This window comes from Acartia tonsa, chromosome 5 (genome assembly GCF_053477335.1).
Source record: "Acartia tonsa isolate MP-2025a chromosome 5, ASM5347733v1, whole genome shotgun sequence".
NCBI lineage: Eukaryota > Metazoa > Arthropoda > Copepoda > Calanoida > Acartiidae > Acartia > Acartia tonsa.
Genome location: NC_137264.1, coordinates 20,511,920 through 20,532,721, shown reverse-complemented (window position 1 = coordinate 20,532,721; position 20,802 = coordinate 20,511,920). Strand labels below are relative to the sequence as shown.

Sequence of the window (20,802 nt, the reverse complement as noted above, 5' to 3'; positions counted from 1 at the left end):
ATAAAGACACATTCTAAAAGAGGAATATTTTTGTATTGATTCATTGTAAAATACATTAGTATCTTAAAGTTCATAACCTAACCATATTATTATCATATATGTTGGATGAAAATTTGTGTAGTCTTTTATTTAAGGATATGAAAGCACACCTTAACCTATAAAATATTCAGGTTGGGGAGGAACAGAAATCAAGACGCTCCAGTTCCTACTGCCAGCTGATATACATCAGGATGTTTTCCACAAGTTAACTGTACTACTTTCCTCCATTTTTAGGGTTTCCAATCCTATAAGAGTTTAAATTAAATTATTTTGTTTTTTAGCGATTATATTTACCAAATTTAGATTTTTATACAATCCAATTCTATAACACTAGATCTAGATATAAAAGGTGTGCATTTATTTCCATTGCTATGAAAAAATAGAAACGAAGTAGGAAAAAGGAAGTGGCAATTAGTGCTGTTACATTTGTGGAACTGGATGCACGCCAAAATTTAAACCCAAAGAATTTTTATGATTTTATTATTAAGTTTGTGATTTCTACCTATCTGTGATACTCTAAAGCATTTTAGTCATTGATTAAGTTTTTAAACTAATTTATATTTAATTAGAATTTTGATTTCAGATTAAAAATGACTTGATATCAAATGTTATCTGACGATACTCTACTTCTTGCTCAATCAAATACGGTAAGTTTTTTAATTATGAAATAACGAAACTACTTTCTTGCATACTTAAAAGTTTTTTTTCTGTTAGTCCTGTATCATCTACGCTTTGTATATGATGTTAAATATGATGTTATATATGACATATGGTGTTAAATTAATAAATTTTTAGGCCATGGAGCTAATTCCTTAAACATTATTTCACAATATTATATTATACAACAGTTGCATTTAATAACTGTACATCATGAGAATAGTTCATAAATCATATAAATTTATCCTAGGAATCCTCCACAGAAGAATGTCCCACCAAGTTTAAATGCGAAGGAGCTGATGATGAGGGGGAAGGTTGTGAGGTGGACCATGTCGGGGTGCCAGGCCGACCTACAGACCATCTATTGGTCGCTGGCGGTAAGTTTTGTAATTTTTGCGAAATAATTCTTAAAATCAACTTTTCAGAAAGTCAGAACCAGGGAGGTACAGAGAAAACAATAAAATAATAAAGAAAACTCATATATTGCTTCTGTGCTTTATTAGTTGGAATTGTACATGAACATAACTATCTAATAAGAATATTTATTTATTTTCAACTTTGTTTAGGGCGAGCAGAGCATGGGGCTAGTACACAAGGAATTGTGAGTCTGGCAGGGGGGACTACAGTACATTTCAAACTCGATACTTCCACTGGACAATTAAAATTAAAGGTAAAAAATCAGTTTTGATTAAGAACCATATCCGCTGGATATAATGTGAGTGTGTGAAAAAATATTGTTAGCAGAGTTTTATAAAAAAAATCGCCTACGAAAACCTAAAGAAAATTGATAGATAATACCAACAAAAAGGAATCAAACACTTGTTTTTATTTTCCTATCCGTGGACTACTTTCATGAACAGATGCATTGTTCAAAAATTAAATAAATTTTTCTTTAGAGCTATGCCAAGAACACTCAGCCTACATGTACAGTATGTTGGAGACATAGAAATAAATTTTATTGCCAGGTACTAAATTAATTTCCACCTTTTCAGTGAAGCTTCTCTATAATTACAATATTTCCGTACATCGGTCTTTAATTAGTTTCTTCGCTTTACAGGTAACAGTATACATAGCCCTTACAAGCGCATGCGCATCTAATGGTCCAATTCTGCTACTGTAATCCTTACACTATAATTTGCGGCATTTTGTTTGTTTGTGCGCATGGCATTTATTTTGAAATTGTGATTTTAAGCTGCTTTTACTTTTTATTGTATGTAATTGATAATTTTAAGGAATGTATTTGCACCGGGGATTTTGTGCATTCGCGGGCTAAATTTTACGTGCGCTTCGCGGATCAGAAGCTAAGTTTGGCGGGGTTGCAGCGGGATATACAGCAGACAAAGTCAAGCATTGCCGACCAGGTTACAGAGAGTGTCCACAAAAAGAAACTACGTGAAGATATCAGGTTCGAATCTATGATATTATTGTATGTTAATTAAATTTTATTCTCGATGTACTTTAACTAATCAAGCATCGAAATAGCTGTGTTTTTCTTCTTTTTTTTATTTTAAATAAAATTGAGTGACTTTCTTCCATTCATAGATATGGATTTCTTTTACGAATCATATGTTTTTAAACAATTCAAAAAATAAAATACTTTGTCCAATTATCCATTCTAGTACTATCTATTTATGTATTACTCTTTATAGTTCTATTTATCCAATATTTGTTGCTTGTTATTTATGTACACTATAATCAGGGGCTGATATTCAGTCAATTAATTTCATTTGAAATTGCCAAAAATCAAATATTTTGTTAGCGTAAAGCCTTTTTTTTTAATGTAACAGAAGGGAAGTTAGGTGTTAAGAAGGTTAAAAGAAAGGGAAATTTTCACTTAAAATTGTTAGTCAGAATCACATTCCCTTTTCCTGACTATACTATTTTCATGTCCATTGTATATTTAACAAAAACCTTTTTTTTCTAGACAGTTGAAGAACAAGATAAAACAGATGCGACATGTGATAAAATGGAAGAGAGAAAAGAAGGCAATAGCTGATCAAAATTTAGCAAAACTCGTCACTTCAAATACCAGAAGACATAAAAGGTGTGATTAGTTATTTCTCGCATCGTATTATAAACAGCTTTCCGCGGATATAAATGTAGAATTATAAGAACAAACCAGTTTTTTTCAGCCCCGAGATGCTAATTGAGAGTCAGCACAAGGTCATTGCTAAAGGGTAATACAGTGTTTTACTCTAATGAGTCAACCCACCTCAAATCTTTTATCTCATCTTTTATGTTCACATATTTTCCTTTAAGACAACATGTTGATTTATTGACATTTGCTTTTGTTAAGGTTACCTGAATACGTAGACAAAGTAGACAAGATACGAATGTTTTTGGAGAGATTTAAACAAGACTTGAATTTAAAACGGCAACAGTGTTATGGCATGGTTAATATACTAAATCATTATAGGTAAGAAAATACATTTTATGGCAGAGTAGCTACACTACAGCTTACATATGATTGTCTTTAAAAAAAACTTCGCCGTCTGTCTACATTTCAAAAAGTATCGAGAATGAAAAAGGACTATAATGATTATTAGCAAGCAATAAAAAATCAAAATGTAGTAAGCGATTATTCAGCGTTTTTACCAGTAGAATCTTTTGTACCTCTAGGACAGCTTGAGATGAAAATGTAAATCCAATTTCTTGATACAGACCACATCTTAATTTTAATGATCCTAATGAAAATTTGGTTTATTTTAGAACTGATCTAGTCCAGTCTCTGAGTGATATTTTCCCCATTGACGAGGTGTACCCTGCTGTGAGCCCGGACAGGTCGGACATCATGCTGGACTACCTGGCGGAAGCCATGGCCACCTCATACATCCATGGCAGGTAAGCTCTTGCTTATTTTTGTTCGGGGGGAGGGGGGAGAGCAAGTACAATATTGAAGATAAATTTCGCAGCAACTAGTTAAGGATGTACACATTCGTTAATAAACTACCTAATATTAGTAAACACAAATACAAACAAATGATTTGGAATAGCTTTGCTTAAAATTGCACAAAAAATATTTATTTTATTTGGTTTTTGGTAGGTATTACATTTTAAGTAGATCATTATGGCTGTGCTTATTAAATATTAAAAATGATTAAGATGGGTATCTGTAGAGCAAAGTGGAGAAATGCAGTACCGCGTTGTGATGCCAATGCTGGCGTGTAGCGGCGACTATTCGCCAATCTATGCACTCATAGCCACCAACAAGGATAGAACCATAGGAGAGGATGAACCCTCGCATGCCCTCAATATTGCTGCTGGTAGTTCTTATTTTTTTTTTGGAGGATTGAGCAGGGGTGTATATTCTGCACAAGATTTATTTTTTCCCCTTCTGCAAAATACTTTATTTATTCCCCCCACCCCCTCTGTTTTTTACCCTAAGGAGGGAGAAAAAATGGAACAATACTTTAGTGCTCTGTATTTTATTAATTGTTTTACCCCTAAAAATCCCAAACACACACAAATACATTTTTCTTGTCCCCCCCCCCCCCCCCCTATATTTGAATATGAATTTTACTTCCTTAATATGGAATAGATGTACAAAAGTTGTTATCCTTCAATGTTAATTGTGATTAGGTTTGTCCTTGTTGGCGCAATATATACGCTTGATCTCAACCTTTGTGGGAGTGCCCATGCCTATGAAGCTCAACTATGCAGATTTTGGAGTCATTGAGACCAGTGAGTTCAAGTTTAGTGTCAAGGTAACTTTTGCTCAGTTTTTACTTTTAAGTAATTTGCTTTGTATGTTTTATATGCAGGGAGGGAGGGGACATTGCACTGAAAACAATACTCCAAACAATCAGTGTTATGGATTTTAAACTGAAATTTTTTATCTACTGAAGGGTTCGTTTTGTTTATCATTATTAGGGATGTAAATAAAAATGCTTCTTTCCAAACTATAACCAAATTACATATAAATTACTCCTTAAAGATTTTTATTCTTTTTATATTTAGGTTGCTAAGTTAAACCTATGGGTTGTGGCCTTATGTCTTGCCTTGGGGGTTGATTCTAGAGAAATCAGACCTGTTCAAACTGTTCACAATGTCATTTTGTTAGGTAAGATTCAGTATTATTGTGCAATGTATTCTTATTATACGTAGGGGTTGATTCCAGCAGAAATGACCGTTTTGCATGAAAACGATATTAAATAAGATTAAAAATGGTAAATATGACCTAGAAACTTGTATTTAATTGGATCGTAAAATTGGAACATAAGATTTTTCTGGTATGGGCTAAAATTTATATATTAGCTATAAAATAGGTTAGGTTGGGTTAAGCTACATTATTTAAGGTTTAGGGGATTAAGTAAGAAGCGGTAATGACCTATGGGTGAAATTCTTAAGAAAACATCTAATGAAAAGTTTTTGTTTTGTTTAGTTGAACATATCAAGTCTACAAAGTTATCATCAAGCAGTCTTCCAACTAGTCTTACACAGTCAGATTTAGAACAGTCTTTCACAGAGTTTGGATATTTTGAACCAGGTTAATATTTATTTTATTAACATAGCTATAATATGTCTATTGATGTTCATGTTAAGACAAACAATAGCTGTATTAAAATTAAGATTTACTTAAAAATTAAAATTTAATTGATTTTGTGTCTGTCTATACCACTTCTTTAACTATTTTTTAAAGTTGCTAGTCTTCTAACAATTTTTTTTGTTAAAAAAAGCTTGAAAGAAAAGATTGTGAAGTCGAAAAATAATAAAATGTTTGTTTATTTTAGTTGCGCCAGAAATGAGTGTATCCGTATGGGAACAAGTTATTCACAGAGAAAACGAGGAGCTTCGACATCTGGAAGGAGATGGGGCAGAGTCATCTGCTACCAGGTCAGTTCTTCACTCATTGTTTTTGAGTTGAATGAAAAGTAACAGTATGTCAGTTCGTGTAATAAAGAATCTCTTTAATCTCTGAACTAAAGTTACTTTTAGGTTTTTCCTGGCAAGGGGTTTATCCACCAATTCCCCCCGATTCTTTATTTCTCTGTTTAAACTGATCAATCCCCCCCCCCCCCCCTCCTCTCCTCTCAACACTTGTTGTTTGTGTAGTTGTCTTTTTCCATTAATGGTACAAATCATACTAGAGATTTTAATCACATATCTAATTTTCATTATTCAGGGACAGAGAGATTTGGAATCAAGATTATGAGAAGAAAGATTGGGACAATGATGAAGATTCCCTGCAAGGTAGACTTTAAAACATTTTAAAAACCAATTTCATGTAATGGATTGTCCACATGGCTTTTACAGCGGTTTGTCGACAATGACTTAAAAAGTGTATGTCTTAAAACATGTTACATGATATCTGTATTACGACTATTAATAACTTTTATTATATATCATCAAGTATATACCTAACAATTTAACTAACTACTTTTCTTTCTATTTATAATTTATATAATTTAGAATGGGAATCTGTAATGGCGGAAGAAATCTACTCCTCCTCGCCCTCTGACCGGACCCTGGAGCGTGCCTCCGCCAACTATGGACAAAACCATCCCAGTTCTAGTCTCAGCTTCGTTACATCAACAGTTTCGTCCTTGTTGTGGGGTATCACCAGCCCAAAGTCTCCGAGAAAATGATTTTTTAGCATTTGTTGAATATTTTCATTGAGTTGGATGGTTATTTTGTCTCCTAGAGTACTTGTCATTAATCCATAATATTAAGCACAAAGAAATATTAAAGGGATAAGAAATAGACAGTCATAAGGGATGGTTCATCTAAAGAAAACTACTTTATCCATACTTACGCCAATTTTTCATTATATAACAGTCAAAGACAGCATTATTTTATTTTGATAACTAAATACATCATTTGGCTGTCTGGTAAATAGATGAAACAGAGGTGGATTCTTAAAAATACTTGCCTCACTAAAATTAGTGAGGTTCGCTAAAAATTTAGAGGGGATAATTTTGCCTCACTATTTTAGTAAGGCAGTGAGCCAATAAAGTTTTTTAAGAATTAACCTCAGATTTGCTTAGATGAAACATTCCTTGTCCCTGAAAATCAACACGTTTAGAAAATGATAAAAGTCGAAGTACTGATTTTCTTATCCTTTTTGAATCTTGCTTGAAATGTAAATTTATACCTTAGCATAAAATGGGAATTTTCTATGAAAAAGATTAGTTACCTAAGTTGAACAAATACATACTTTTGCATCAACGAAAAATTAAATCTGACTCTTATTCATAGAACTCTTCTTTTTTATTTTGATATTATAATAATATATCATTACATGAGATTTTCATTCAGACAGACTATATTAATAGCTGGGTTACGGGCAATTATTTTAATAGTCAATCAATTTGGTATATTTGTCCTGTACCCATTTTACCTTTATATTAACACAATGTTATGAATACTTAGAAAATTTCTTAAATTTGGTGCTCAAAGAAAATCACATATTACTTATATATATATATATTACATGAAAATTTCATTTTGTAAATCTTTTAAAATATTTACTGTAACTATTCCTATTAAACATAAATTTTTTTCAGACCTTATTTAGTGATAAACCGAATAATTGAAGGTAAGCTTTACAATTTTTTTTGTCTTGTATTAATTGTCCTCTTGTTCTTGTCTGTTAAATTAATCTACATACCTTTCTTTTCTCCATTTTCAGGAAATAATTGTTGGGGGAATCATTGTCTTATTCATAGTTCTTTCGTTATTTAATAATACTTATATTAATACTTATCCTCAATGTCTCAAAATCATAAGCGCTAATTTATGACAAAATTATTAAAACAGCATCAATTTTACAGGTATGCAACAAGATGTCCTCCGAGACAGGAGTGGAATTCGCACCTGATGCCGCCGAGGCGATCAAACTTGCAAACGCCGCCGCCGAAAACGACCAACATGAAGACGAACAACAGCAGGAGGGACAAGTGAACGGTGAGTTGTTATTTTTTTGCCTCTGTATTTTCATTGCGTCTCAATTATAAAGTATTTCAAATTGTTTGTTTAAAGTTAGCTTTAATAGTTTTAGCCGTTACTAAGATCTTAAGACACATTTTGTTTAGGAAATGGAGGAGAAAACTACGACGAATCAGCTGGAAACGGACAGGAGGAGGAGGAGGATGAAAACGACCAGGACAATGGACAGGTAGATAATTGTGCACCTGGTTGCAATACCAAAATTATCTTTGTTTATCATAATTAACAGCTGTGTATAACCCTCGTCTAATTTCTTTTGTTGTAGAAATATTCTGGAATTTTATTAAGTTATGAAAAATAAGAAATATTAATAATTTTTATCAGCTTAGCTAATTTGTAATTAGGGTTTGTCTGAAGTTCATTTCTTAAAAATAAAAGGGTGTGTAACTTAAAGAGAAATGACGTAAAAAAGGTTTTAAGATTGTGGTGACAATGACTACGTTTACTGAATTTTTTTGGTTGATTTTCCTTATTTTTACTCTTTTACAGTTTACTGTGTTTTTTTACATATTGTGACTGCTGCGCTACTCATGGATCTAGTAGTAAATTTAGTCAATTAATTGTAACAACTTTTTGTTCAGACTGAAGGTGGTGAGGATGAAAACAGTGATAAATCAAAGGAATGGTCACACAAAAAATATTAAGTTTTAGATTTGAGACATGATGGTATATCTTTTTTAAAAAATCACAATATAATTTTTATTGTTATTGCTAATTTTAAACATGACATTCAAATTTGGAAATTTGTTTGGATTACTTTAAATACTGAAATAGTTTTTTATTGACAAGTAAATTAAAATGCAGCTTTTATGTTCAAAAATCTTGCGCTTGACAATACATATTTTTAAAAGTATTGTTATATTTATGGGGGTTGGGGTTAAAAGCGTTTTAGAGTCACTTGGTACATGCAGTTTTATTTATCATCTAGAATTGTAACCGATGCACAAAACTCCCAAATTCTTACGAAAACTTTGTATGACCTAACCACTACTGGTGCAGGGCCCACAAATTCTCATGATGTTCCGCAATGAAACAGAGGAAGAGAAAGAGGAGGAGGAGGGAGGAGAGGCCGAGGGAGAAGGTGAGGGAGAGGGAGAAGATAAGGAGGGCGAAGAAGCTGGTAAGATTTTTTTTTGTTTATTGACCTTTTTCAAATAAGTTTTAATTGTTGCTTGCTACGCTTCCTGTAACATGATAATATATATTTTATAGTAGTTAGACAATAATAATTAGGGTACATCCGTTATTTCGCCAAAATGAAAGTTAAAAATAATATTCTTAATCATACACCTTAAACCAACTTTAATGTAGCTTTAGTTCTTCTTACATTCAGTTTAAACTTAAATATAATCTCCTTTACCCAATTTGATAGAAAAAAAAGTTTTTTTTTTAAATTTTTACTATGACTTTTCTTTGTTATCTACCTAATCAATTTGTTGTTGCCCTATTTACAGAAATAATTGTTCTTTTTTTCTAGAAGAAGAAACAGAAGAGAAGGGAGAGCCTGAGAAGGCTAAAGCTAAGGAAGACGGTGAGGGTGAAGTCGAGGCCGAGGCTGAAGGAGAGGGCGAAGCTGAGGCTGAGGGAGAGGGCGAAGCTGAAGGAGATGAGCAGGAGGGCGAGGGAGAAGGTAGGCATACATATTTTATCTTTTTTATTTTTTATTCTTAATTATGTTTTGATAATCTGTCAATAATACTTTATATAAACAAGCATATGAAACTCCTGACAGACAAAAATTAAGCGTGTATGTGATCTAGGAGAGGGAGAGGCAGAAACAGAGAAGAAGGCAGAGTTGGACCTTGACGGGGACGAGAATGCCGAGGGCGAGGGTGACAACGAGGGTGATGATCCTCCCTTTGAGCCCACAGAAGAGGATAATATTGAGATGGATGGAGAGCCAGAGAGTGCACAGCTCGATGATGAAGGAACTAATGGGTTTAAGGTGAGTTGGAAAAGAAATTACACAGCCGATTAAAAGATATTTTTTTTTAAATGTATGATGTGCTAGCTTTGTTTCAAATGTGCCTAGATATCCAATTTGTTATCTTATTATCTAATTTGGTTTCTTGGTATCTAGGATGACGACGCATCTGATCCTGAAGTGAGTGCAAGTGAGCTAGAGCCAGCTATGGTCGATTATCCAGAGAAAAAATCAAAGAAAAAGAGAAAACGCGACAATTCAGACTCCGATTTTGATGAAGAGTTTGATGAATACAGGTTGGTAACACGTGCTAAGCGTTAGTGACTGACAAACGGACCATAGACGCACATTTTTTTTATGCATTATATTTAAGTAATAAAACGGGACAAAACAATTATAGTTTGTTTTCTGCACATAATTCTATCTGTCTCTTTATCTTAGAAAAAATATTTAGCTATACAATCAACTATCTATCTATTCATCTGTATCTAAGAGCGTAAAAGGGCACATAGTCTTAATGTGCAACGCTCTAATCATATACCAATATAATCCATAGCGAATACAGGCCCAAGAAAGCCAAGAAAAAGAAGAAGTCTAAATCAGTGAAGAACGCGAAGGGACCCCCACGTAGAAAGCAGCCAAAGGATACTTTGTTCCAGTGCAAGGTGAGGTTATCTTACAATACAAGTTATTTAAACCTAAAGATGTAGCTCTATATTGAACAAATATTTTTTAAGTTGTAACATTGGTTATATTTTAGAGGGTAATATATCAAACAAATGTGTCAATATTAGTTTTATTTAGGGATGGCAATCCGTCTAATTTTTGGACCGGATTCGGATTCTTACAAGAATCCGTCCAAAAATTAAACAGATTCTCTTCAGATTCCGGATTCTTATTTTTTGGACGGATTCCGGATTATAGCAATAAATTAAAAGTTTTTTTTTAAATTAAGGGACTAAATTATACCGGGTACTGGGAAGAATCTAAAGCTGCGTTTTTTCGTATTTTCTGATCTCTCCACTTGGTGGTGTAAGTGGGGAGAGATAGGGGGGGGGGTGATCTTTGCATTCAGAGGGGGGGGGGGGTGCCAACCCTAGTTCTATTACAGAATTAATAAGCAGAATGCATAATCTTTTTATTATAGTTCACGATGTTTTCAAGAGGGTTTAAAAATTGTGACATGAGTGTTTGTTTTGGCTTCTAAGGCTTCTCATTAATTTAAATATATATGTGAGAATCTCCTTTAAAACTGTAAACTATAAAGTTTCAATGCATCTAACAAGTATAATTTTCTTTAGGAGGAGGGGTGTGAGGAAGAGTTTATGAGTGAAACTCTGGGAGATTTACGGATACACTTGCACGAGGTATAGTATTTATCTTTTAATAATAAATATAAAAAGCTTAGATGATCAATCCCTAGATTAGACTAATTGTAATACAGTATCATTTGTGACTAAATATAAACAGAAATCTTTGTATCCTAGGAATTTTTCTTAAATCGAGCGGATTGTTGTATCCGATTAACCATATATTATAGAGTAATTCATTCTCGCTGAACCGATATGGTTCTCCTTTCAAATGTAGCTTTTTAAGTTCCGAAAAGTTTAATAACTATTTTGTGGGGGTGGGGATTTTACTTTTTCTTTGGAACTAAAATTAAATAGGGGGGGGGGGTCGAATTCAACCCCTCACCACCTCAAGTGCCTCTAGAGGCCTCCAGGGGCATATCTATTTGTGTCAAATAAAGCGCCCAATTAAGTACGTTTGCGTAAAACAATGTTATTTTACATCACATTTACATTTATTTAAAACAGAGATTATATTTTTCAGGCCCATAATGGAGAAAAGCCAACCTACATGGATATGGCTGAGGCTATTGTTTACAAGCTAAATGAAAAGTAAGTTTTAATTTTTTTGCTGGAATAACATGGAGAGGAACAGTTTTACAGCTTTTTAATTTTTGTAACTTTTAATTGATATTTTATAATTTCTTTAATCTGTTTTCCTCAGCTTAAGGGGGGGGGGGCGTAATGACATAAGCTCTTAAACCGTGAGCAAAATGGTCTAAATATTGAGCTAGACCCTTCAAACTTGGTATATAAGCCTAGTCCTATAGGTATTACATCTAAATGGCAAAAAAATACAAAAATTTTTATTTTTAGGTTAGGTTAGGTAAGAAAAACCCTGCGGAAATGGGGTTTTTAGGCTTTTTTTGGTCTCTTTTGATGTGGAAACTTGCCTTAAATTGTTTTTTTTCTTAGGATTTTAACTTAAATACACTGTATCTATTCATATGGACATTATTTAAGATGATTCAGCAAGTCGGGGACCGACCCCAGGGGGCTAGGTGGGTGGCCCGCAGGGGTTAAGTTCATTTTTCCCAATATATTTGTTGTGATACATCAAATTATAGGTTTTTTAGGTCAAGGAACTCAAATTCAGAGCTAAAATAAGCATTAGACTAATCTGAAGCTAGCCCTAGCGGGCTAGGTTGGTGGCCCGCAGGGGTTAAGTGCATTTTTTCTAATATATATCTTGTTATATATCAAACTATAGGTTTTTTAGGTCAAGAAACTCAAATTCTGAGCGAAAATTAGCATTAGACTGACCTAAAGCTAACCCCCCCCGGGCTAGGTTGGTTTTCTGCAGGGCTTAAGAGCATTTACCTAACCTAACTTAAAAACTTACTTATATTTTTACAGGTTTTTTTCTTGAATAAACTGTGTCTATTAATGAAGACTTTATTTAAGATGATCCAGCAAGTCGGGGACTGACCCCAGCAGGCTAGGTGGGTGGCCCGCAGGGGTTAAGTGCATTTTCTCCAATATATATGATGTGATACATCAAATGATATGTTTTTTAGGTCAAAGAACTCAAATTCAGAGCTAAAATAAGCATTAGAATAATCTGAGGCTAACCCCAGCGGGCTAGCTGGGTTGCCCACAGGGCTTAAGTGCATTTTACCTAAGCTAACCTAGAAACTTACATTTATTATTTTTTTAGGTTTTTTTCTAGAATAAACTGTCAATTCATGAGAACCTTATTTCAGATGATTCAGCAAGTCGAAGACCGACCCCAGCGGGCTAGGTGGGTGGCCTGCAGGGGTTAAGTGCATTTTCCCCAATATATATGTTGTGATAAATCCAATTATATGTTTTTTAGGTCAAAGAACTCAAATTCAGAGCTGAAATAAGCATTAGACTAATCTGAAGCTAACTCCAGCGGGCTAGATAGGTAGCCCACAGGGCTTAAGTGCATTTTACCTAACCAAACTTAGAAACTTACATTTAATATTTTTTTCAATTTTTTTTTCAAATAAACTGTCCATTCATGAGGACCTTATTTCGGATGATCAAGCAAGTCGAAGACCGACCCCAGCGGGCTAGGTGGGTGTCCCTCAGGGGTTAAATGCATTTTTTTTAAAAGTATGTGTTGTCATACATCCAACTATAGGTTTTTAAGGTCAAGAAACTCAAATTTACAGCCAATAAAAGCATCAGACTAATCTGAAGCTAGCCCCAGCGGGCTAGGTGGGTTGCCTGCAAGTCTTAAGTGCATTTTACCTAACCTAACCTAGAACCTTACTTGTTTATTTATGATTTTTTTCTGGAATAAACTGTGTCTATTTATTAGAACATTATTTAAAATTTAAGACCCCAGCAGGCTAGGTGCGTGGCCCGCAGGGGTTAAGTGCATTTTTAGTTGTCATACATAAAATTATAGGTTTTTTAGGTCCAGAAATTCAAAGGGGTAGTTTCACGAAATGCATTTGAACTTAATTTAGTGAACTGCATATTTTTTCCTGGTTAATTGGTTAAACTACATTTATATGGCATATATTTGAAAGAATTTCAATTTTGATAGTACAATGTTAGCGGTGGAAAAATTTAATATGCTAATAGGATACAATTTTTTAATTTAATGCATACCACATACCACGAAAAAACTAGCATCAGGTTGCTATTGTTTTTTTTTAGCTCCAAATTGACTTTAAAAACCTATAGTTTGATGTATAACAACACATAATTTGGGAAATTTACCCCTGCAGGCCACCCACCTAATCCGCGGGGGTTAGCCTTAGGTCAGTCTAATGCTTAAAATAGCTCTGAATTTGAGTTTCTTGACATAAAAAAACCTATAATTTGATGAATGACAACACATACTTTAGAAAAAATGCACTACACCCCTGTGGGCCACCCACCTAGCCCGCTGGGGTCGGTCCCCAACTTGCTGGATTATCTAAAATAATGTCCTCATTAATAGACAGTGACACAGTTTATTCAAGGAAAAAACCAAAAAGAATAAGTAAGTTTCTGGGTTAGGTTAGGTAAAATGCACATAAGCCCTGTGGAAAATCTACCTAGCCCGCAGGGGTTAGCTACAGGTAAGTCTTATGCCAATTTTAGCTCTGAATTTGAGTTTCTTGACCTTAAATACCTTTATTTTGATATATAACAAGATCTATATTGGAAATAATGCATTTAACCCCTGCGAGCCACCAACCTAGCCCGCTGGGGCTAGTTTCAGATTAGTCTTATGCTAATTCTAGCTCTGAATTTGAGTTAACTGACCTAAAAAACTTATAATTTGATGTATATTGGGAAAAATGCACTTAACCCCTGCGGGCCACCCACCTAGCCCGCTGGGGTCGGTCCCCGACTTGCTGGATCATCTTAAATAAAGTCCTCACCTCATTAATAGACACAGTTTATTCAAGAAAAAAACCTGTGAAAATATAAGTAAGTTTCTAGGTTAGGTTAGGTAAATGCTCTTAAGCCCTGCAGAAAACCAACCTAGCCCGGGGGGGGTTAGCTTCAGGTCAGTCTAATGCTAATTTTCGCTCAGCATTTGAATTTCTTGACCTAAAAAACCTATAGTTTGATATATAACAAGATATATATTAGAAAAAATGCACTTAACCCCTGCGGGCCACCAACCTAGCCCTCTGGGGTTAGCTTCAGATTAGTCTAATGCTTATTTTAGCTCTGAATTTGAGTTCCTTGACCTAAAAAACCTATAATTTGATGTATCACAACAAATATATTGGGAAAAATGAACTTAACCCCTGCGGGCCACCCACCTAGCCCCCTGGGGTCGGTCCCCGACTTGCTGAATCATCTTAAATAATGTCCATATGAATAGATACAGTGTATTTAAGTTAAAGCCCTAAGAAAAAACAATTTAGAGCAAGTTTCCACATCAAAAGAGACCAAAAAAAGCCTAAAAACCCCATTTCCGCAGGGTTTTTCTTACCTAACCTAACCTAAAAATAAAAAATTTTGTATTTTTTTGCCATTTAGATGTAATACCTATAGGACTAGGCTTATATACCAAGTTTGAAGGGTCTAGCTCAATATTTAGATCATTTTGCTCACGGTTTAAGAGCTTATGTCATTACGCCCCCCCCCCTTTTATCAGCTCGAACAAATGATAGGTTTTAAAATGATAATGAATTGTTGGTTCTTTAACTGGTCTTTTTTAAACCTTTCATTCTTTAGGTTTGGATCTTCCCGCACGACAATATTGAAGAACATGATGACAGAATATGGGCATTGGATAGAACTTAACCAGAACCAGGCAAAGGCACAGCTCAAGAGATCTCTAGACAGAGGATTAGAAATTGGAAGAGTTAGGAATGGTAAGATATATTGATTGATTGAAAAGGGACTGATTGATGGGTGATTGATTGGCGATTTTTTTAAAGATTGATAGATGATTGATGGATTACTGTATAAGGGGGTGGGGGGTTAATGCAACCATCTCGTAATCAATGTATAAATGGCACTTAAAATTCGATTTTCGACCTGAAATTTTGCATGAGTAATCCATGGTAGGTCTATTTTCCCTAAATCGAATAAAAAGTTTGAAAAAGCCGTTAAGCCAGTTTTTGCTATTTTCAGGGCAAATCCATCATTGATTACGGAGGAATTAACTTTTTGAATGATAGTTTTACATTATCCTGTCTATGAATGATACTCTTGGCATTTTATAGCTTTTACCAGTCTTTTTTATTCGATTTTAGCTGTTAAACAACTGGTACTAGAAATTTTTAAAAAGTTTATTGGTGTTATTATCGATAATTTCGCCCTTAATTAAACCCAAAAGCGGCTAAACGGCTCAGTCGGCGTTCGTTAGCCGTTACTTTTTCAATTTTTTGTTTGATTTAGGGAGAATAGACCTACCAAGGGTTACTCATGCAAAATTTCAGTTCGAAATTCGAATTCTAAGTGCCATTTAAACATTGATTACGAGATGGTTGAATTAACCCCCCCCCCCCCTTTTTTTTGTATAATTGAATGGTTAATGATGGTATGATTGATGATTGATTGTTAATTTCTGATTATTAATTGATTAATTTATCGATGATTAATTAATGATTGATTGATAATTGATAGATGATTAATTGACGATTGATTGATGATTGATTGACTATTTATTGATGATTGATTGATTAATAATTGGTTGTTTTGTTGAGGATGGTATGATTGTTTAATTGATTGAAGGATCAATCGATGATTGAAGAACAATTGATGATTTATTTATGTGATGTTTTGCTCAGGCACCCTTGGTAAGACTGGGTACTTGAACATCTGGTTGCCCAATAAAGACAAAAGAAAGACCCTGGTGAAGAAGTACAATAGAAAGCCATCAAGCGTTCACTTTGAAGATGTACCTGAAGAAAAATATGTTGAGGAGGTCAGTCACATCAATATAATAGACAATAAACTTGATGGATAGTTATCAAGAATAAAGATATGATAAATAGCTGGTTATCAAGATAGAGACACGCTAATTGAAATCAATATGTCGATGAATGTCGGGGAAAAGGTGATAGATTGATGGTTTTTGAGATTATTAGATTTTTATTAGACAGATTTAAAGTAAGATTTTAAGTTGGTATGATAAATGGTAAGATAAAATAATATCAAGATTAGAAAAATTAGAATAAAATTAGAAAAATTATTTTTTCAGGAGGAGTCCCATATTATTATGCCGAGACTTTTACCGCGCGGTGGTTTGGACGGACCCAGGTCTACACGCAGTGGCGGAGGAGGCGGCGGAAGATCTGGTGGCCGCGGACGCGGCAGGCCTGCCGTAAAACCTGCCGCAAAGGATGATGATGACATCTGTGTCGTGGAGGAGAAACTTACTCCTTTGGCTAAGATGAAAGCTAAGGTGAGTTGGATCCTGTATAGAAGGAACAAGACAGGGAGGGAGGGGACATTGGGCTGTTTATTACACTGGTCTCCAAATTTTTATAACAATTTCTTATTTGCTGACTTTGGGGACTTTTAGTTGGATTTTGATTGGTTGGTCGTTTCAATCACTAATTGGGATCAAGATCATTAATCAATACAAAAAAAAAATAGCAGCAAACACAATGATTTTTTCTCTTTTATTGCACAAGTCAGTAATAAAACAAAAAGAAGATAAATAAAATCGATGCACTTTTATAAAAAGTTTTTAGAATGCCAAAGTAAGTTTGCATCTATGCAAATTGCAAAATTTTCCTATTTAATATTCAATGAACGATAGGAATGCCATTTTAAATGAAATGATATTATATACCTAAAAAAAGTAAATATATTTTATATTACCTACAAGTCATCTTTTTTTTATATGTACTATTGCTTTAAACCTAACCATTAGATTTTTTGCGTTAGTTTTTTAATAAGATACCAAGCGGTCAAAGCAGACCTCTTGTTGCTTTGAATTATGTAAATTATTTTTTTTGTCTAGGCTTATGCTAACGCCAAAGCCGCGCTGGCCAAGAAGTTGCCGGCTTCCTTCCTCAAGTCCGGAACCACCCGCATGGTCCGCATCGGTCCCGGCGGCGTCGTCCGTAGCGAGGAAGGCAAGATCGTGACCACTCTGGGCCGCCTTACCGGTAACACTCTGGTTCCGCCGCACAACAAGAAGAAAATGGCGGCCGCGGCTGAGCATGAGGCCAAGATGAAGGCTGCCGCGGCAGCAGCTGCAGCAGCGGCTGCTCGTAAACCCGTAACGAGCAACCCGCTGTTTAAGGAGGCACATTAAACTAAATTTCAAATTTGCTCCAGAAAAAATTATAGTTTTTAATAAGAATTGTTTATTTTGAGGTCTTAAAAAAGAACTTAAACTGAAGTTGATTATTTTTGTCCAATCTAAGAATTAGTAAACTTAGAGTAGACAATTCTTTATAATATTTATGCAATTTTTAAAAGGACACGTTTAATTTTTGAGGGTACATAAGTGACTGGATTCAAAGCAGGGGAGTTTATTCTGCTTAAGATTCATTTTTTCCCTGCTGGAATTTTTTTATTTTTTTCCCGTCTTAGTTTTTTTCTAGCCAGGAAGGGGAATATAGAAAAGTGTTTATTTTCAGAACTCATTCATATTATCCCCCCCTCCCACATATTCTTTTATTTTTTTCACCAAGGCTGGGAGAAGAAAGGGAAAAAAATGTTCAGTACTCTTAATTTTTGCATTTTTTTCCCCCAACCACATGTTTTTTATTCCCCCTCCCCCTTTAGCAGGGTCATGTCAACCATGCTGAATATACACCCCTGAATTTCAAAGTATTCTTGAGAGAAAGTTAGTTTTATCAATACATATTTAGGAAAGTTGTTAAGTGGTTTTAGCCCATTTCCTTCCTCCACTTCAAAAGATGAAGTAGCTAGAGTGTCCTTTTAAAGCAACAAAATTTAATAAATTTTTGGGTGAAGAATTTAGTTTAATGTTGATTTGTTACCAGGACGATGATGATGATGATTTAACGTGCACTATGTGTCTTTCCAGCTTCTGGTAAGTTTATCCTTGTTTTTGTTAATATTTTTATTTTGTGTTAATGGTCTGGAAAGGAGATGACATTGGATTCTAAAATATCCTGTCCTGGGACACAAAGTTTTAAACACGTCATTTTCATATGTTGGCTTAAAAATAAAATCGTTGGGTACTTTAATTTAATCTTGATTGATTGGTTAGTACAAACAAATAGTAATCAACCAATACTTTCAATTTTGGATGGGGGTAGTTCTATTTATCATTATTTAATAAAAACATCAATTCTACCATCTTCTATTTTCTTATACCTTATGATCCCTAGTTATGCATTGTGAATACAATGTCTACAATGCACAGGATGATATAAACAAAGCATTTATTATCTAGCTTCAAATATTGCCCATTATTGTTGTTTTCTATATATTCAGACATACAATTTGTATCTGTCTAGGTACCGTAACGAGCTGATTGACCACATGAAGAACACACACAACGTGGAGAAGCCGGAGAAACATCTGAAAGCAAAGTAAACACTTCTCATCCTCCCAACTCAAAACTAAATCTCGTGCAACATTATTGTAAATAGAATAAACCATGCGAGATCATATGGATTAAATAATAACATAAACAAGAATGACAAAAAAAGAAAGCAAACTTAAGGATTTGATAGTTAGCGGGGCAAAAGTTTGGGGAAGTAAATTAATCTAGGTTTTGGTCGGGTTTGTAAAGTGAATTATTTTCTAGTTAGAATTTGTCATTATTCGCGAGTGAATGAAGTTATGCTAGGGTGATTAGTTTTTATTTGGTTACTTGCATGTCTTACTTTTACCAACAACAACTACAGCTGATTGATGCCTGACCGAGCAGCAGTGTGCTAGTGCGTGTGCAGAAAATCTACCAAAACAGATTCAACTAGAGATGATCATTTTGAACCAATTGCGCCAACCAATCTTCCTTGAAACTTGTGTGTTGTGTATCTATTGAAAATAAGAGTGTATATTATTTTTAATAACAACTCTATCAAGACAATATTATTATTATTATTATGCAGGGCAGTGATTTCATTTTTTATTCTACGTAGCGTGAATGATAAAAGTGCAGTATTTTTGTTTTATTTTTTATTATAATATTAAACGTTAAGTCATTCAATATATTTTTAAATTTTTTAATTAGTTTCAAAAATAGAAATGTCAAAAATAAGTTAATCTGTTTCTTTATATTTAAGCTATTTTTTTTACAAAAATTATAATTTTAGTTTTTTTCGCTTCACAAGTTTTGTGCCATTGATAAAAATGTATTGAATGACTCACTTTACTTAACATTGATACAAAATCATATAAATAAGGTAAAATATAGGAATAGACTGCAAATAAAGTATAATTTTTATATAAACAATAGTTTTACTACAACCAAATGTTTTAAGTTTTTACACACAATATTAAAAAAATAGCATGTAATAAAAATGAACTCAGGCTTATGAATACCTATTTAGGGACTTTTTTTGTAAATATCTGATTTCCTTTAAATTAATAAGATCCTAAAATCTCATATAAACTTAAGAATAGGATGTTTGTCTTTAATGAAGGACAAAATAATTTTACCATTTTTGTACATTTTATCTATTTTTGCATTTGTAATTGTTAACAGTTTTTTTGTTTCTTTTCTACTATTAATTAAATTTTGTTCATAAGTAATGTGCATGGTTTTCATTTATATTAACCCTCCCAAAAACAAACATTTTCTTAAAATCACTCCTTACCACAAAATACATTAAATTGAAATTTTTTGTTTTATAAAAAATGTAATATTATAACATGACTGTCACGTCTTATTTTTCTCTACAATTGATTGAAAATTATTGCAATTTAAACTAATATGTTCCTTTTGGCCTTAACAACATCATTTGAAAAATAAATAAAAAATTAGGATTATTATTTTTTATCTTCTTAATTTGCTTTATTATTATAAATAAAGTTTAAATTGGTAGATTTCTTTTGTAAAATGTTTAAAGAGCTAGGATAGGACAGATTTGTTGTATAGAGTAGTGTTGTCATAAAAGAAATTCAATGATTTGGGGATTGCTCACAGTGTGAGAATACCCCCCCCCCCCCCCCATCCATTCTAAGAATAGATTATCCCATATTATTATTGGTTAATTCTTTTTATATGCTGTCCTATCGTGCAATAATAGTCTACCATTAGTTTTACATAGAAATCTATCAGTTTAAACTAACATTATATGTAATAATAGTTTGAATAAAAATAATGTAAAAAGAAAACTGAGCCGTGCCCAAATCCACAGATTTGTCCTTGTTTGTTGTATTATATTAATAATAATAGTTAATATTATCTACCTACCATTATTAATAAATGTGTAATGCTTAAACAAAGGGGTTTATATTTTCCTTTATTTGCTTTATCATGTCCATCTTTTTAATGTACAATAATAAATATGTTGATAAAAATACCAA

General features: G+C 33.6%; 3 protein-coding genes across 7 annotated transcripts in view; all 3 read left to right on the top strand.

Moving 5' to 3' along the window:
- The window catches only part of LOC145318983 (ferry endosomal RAB5 effector complex subunit 3), a 5,214-nt gene extending 4,584 nt beyond the window's left edge, over positions 1-630 (top strand). The window contains exons 11-12 of one of the 2 annotated variants that reach the window (XR_013879622.1): positions 171-388; positions 504-630. Coding sequence is in view for 1 of the 2 variants with exons in the window: in XM_080160784.1 (XP_080016910.1) it covers positions 171-298 (128 nt within the window). In the remaining variant the exon portion in view is untranslated. Of the gene's footprint in view, positions 1-170 lie in introns of both variants that reach the window. The other variant, XM_080160784.1, reaches the window with a different exon arrangement.
- Atg14 (autophagy related protein 14) lies at positions 578-7,200 on the top strand. Its single transcript, XM_080160778.1, has 15 exons — positions 578-686; positions 947-1,073; positions 1,263-1,366; positions 1,593-1,661; positions 1,929-2,101; positions 2,621-2,740; positions 2,993-3,112; positions 3,406-3,537; positions 3,799-3,959; positions 4,276-4,400; positions 4,654-4,756; positions 5,078-5,182; positions 5,427-5,529; positions 5,819-5,886; positions 6,106-7,200. Exons 1-15 carry the CDS (start codon positions 645-647, stop codon positions 6,279-6,281), a joined length of 1,728 nt encoding a protein of 575 aa, XP_080016904.1. The 5' UTR covers positions 578-644; the 3' UTR covers positions 6,282-7,200.
- LOC145318979 (uncharacterized) lies at positions 7,123-20,802 on the top strand. Of its 4 annotated transcripts, none has more exons than XR_013879621.1 (18): positions 7,123-7,231; positions 7,467-7,599; positions 7,728-7,810; positions 8,223-8,262; positions 8,642-8,761; positions 9,119-9,271; positions 9,402-9,586; positions 9,722-9,861; positions 10,122-10,230; positions 10,867-10,932; positions 11,399-11,466; positions 15,067-15,206; positions 16,128-16,264; positions 16,541-16,744; positions 17,309-17,596; positions 18,303-18,352; positions 18,783-19,676; positions 20,555-20,802. XR_013879621.1 is itself a non-coding variant. In XM_080160777.1 (17 exons), exons 2-17 carry the CDS (start codon positions 7,479-7,481, stop codon positions 18,859-18,861), a joined length of 1,974 nt encoding a protein of 657 aa, XP_080016903.1. In that variant the 5' UTR covers positions 7,123-7,231; positions 7,467-7,478; the 3' UTR covers positions 18,862-20,802. The 4 variants fall into 4 exon arrangements, 2 of the variants coding, with proteins under 2 accessions (XP_080016903.1, XP_080016902.1); XR_013879620.1 differs by having other exon boundaries at positions 18,783-20,314; XM_080160777.1 differs by having other exon boundaries at positions 10,131-10,230; positions 18,783-20,802.

What these genes read in the sequence shown, in the direction of transcription:
- Atg14 (XM_080160778.1), top strand. Translation starts at nt 645, where the DNA reads ATGTTATCTGACGATACTCTACTTCTTGCTCAATCAAATACG. An exon ending in TGCCCTCAATATTGCTGCTG is followed by an intron (nt 3,960 to 4,275) that starts GTAGTTCTTATT and finishes AATTGTGATTAG; the next exon opens with GTTTGTCCTTGTTGGCGCAA. An exon ending in GTTTGGATATTTTGAACCAG is followed by an intron (nt 5,183 to 5,426) that starts GTTAATATTTAT and finishes TGTTTATTTTAG; the next exon opens with TTGCGCCAGAAATGAGTGTA.
- LOC145318979 (XM_080160776.1), top strand. Translation starts at nt 7,479, where the DNA reads ATGTCCTCCGAGACAGGAGTGGAATTCGCACCTGATGCCGCCGAGGCG. An exon ending in GCAGGAGGGACAAGTGAACG is followed by an intron (nt 7,600 to 7,727) that starts GTGAGTTGTTAT and finishes CATTTTGTTTAG; the next exon opens with GAAATGGAGGAGAAAACTAC. An exon ending in GTTTACAAGCTAAATGAAAA is followed by an intron (nt 11,467 to 15,066) that starts GTAAGTTTTAAT and finishes TTCATTCTTTAG; the next exon opens with GTTTGGATCTTCCCGCACGA.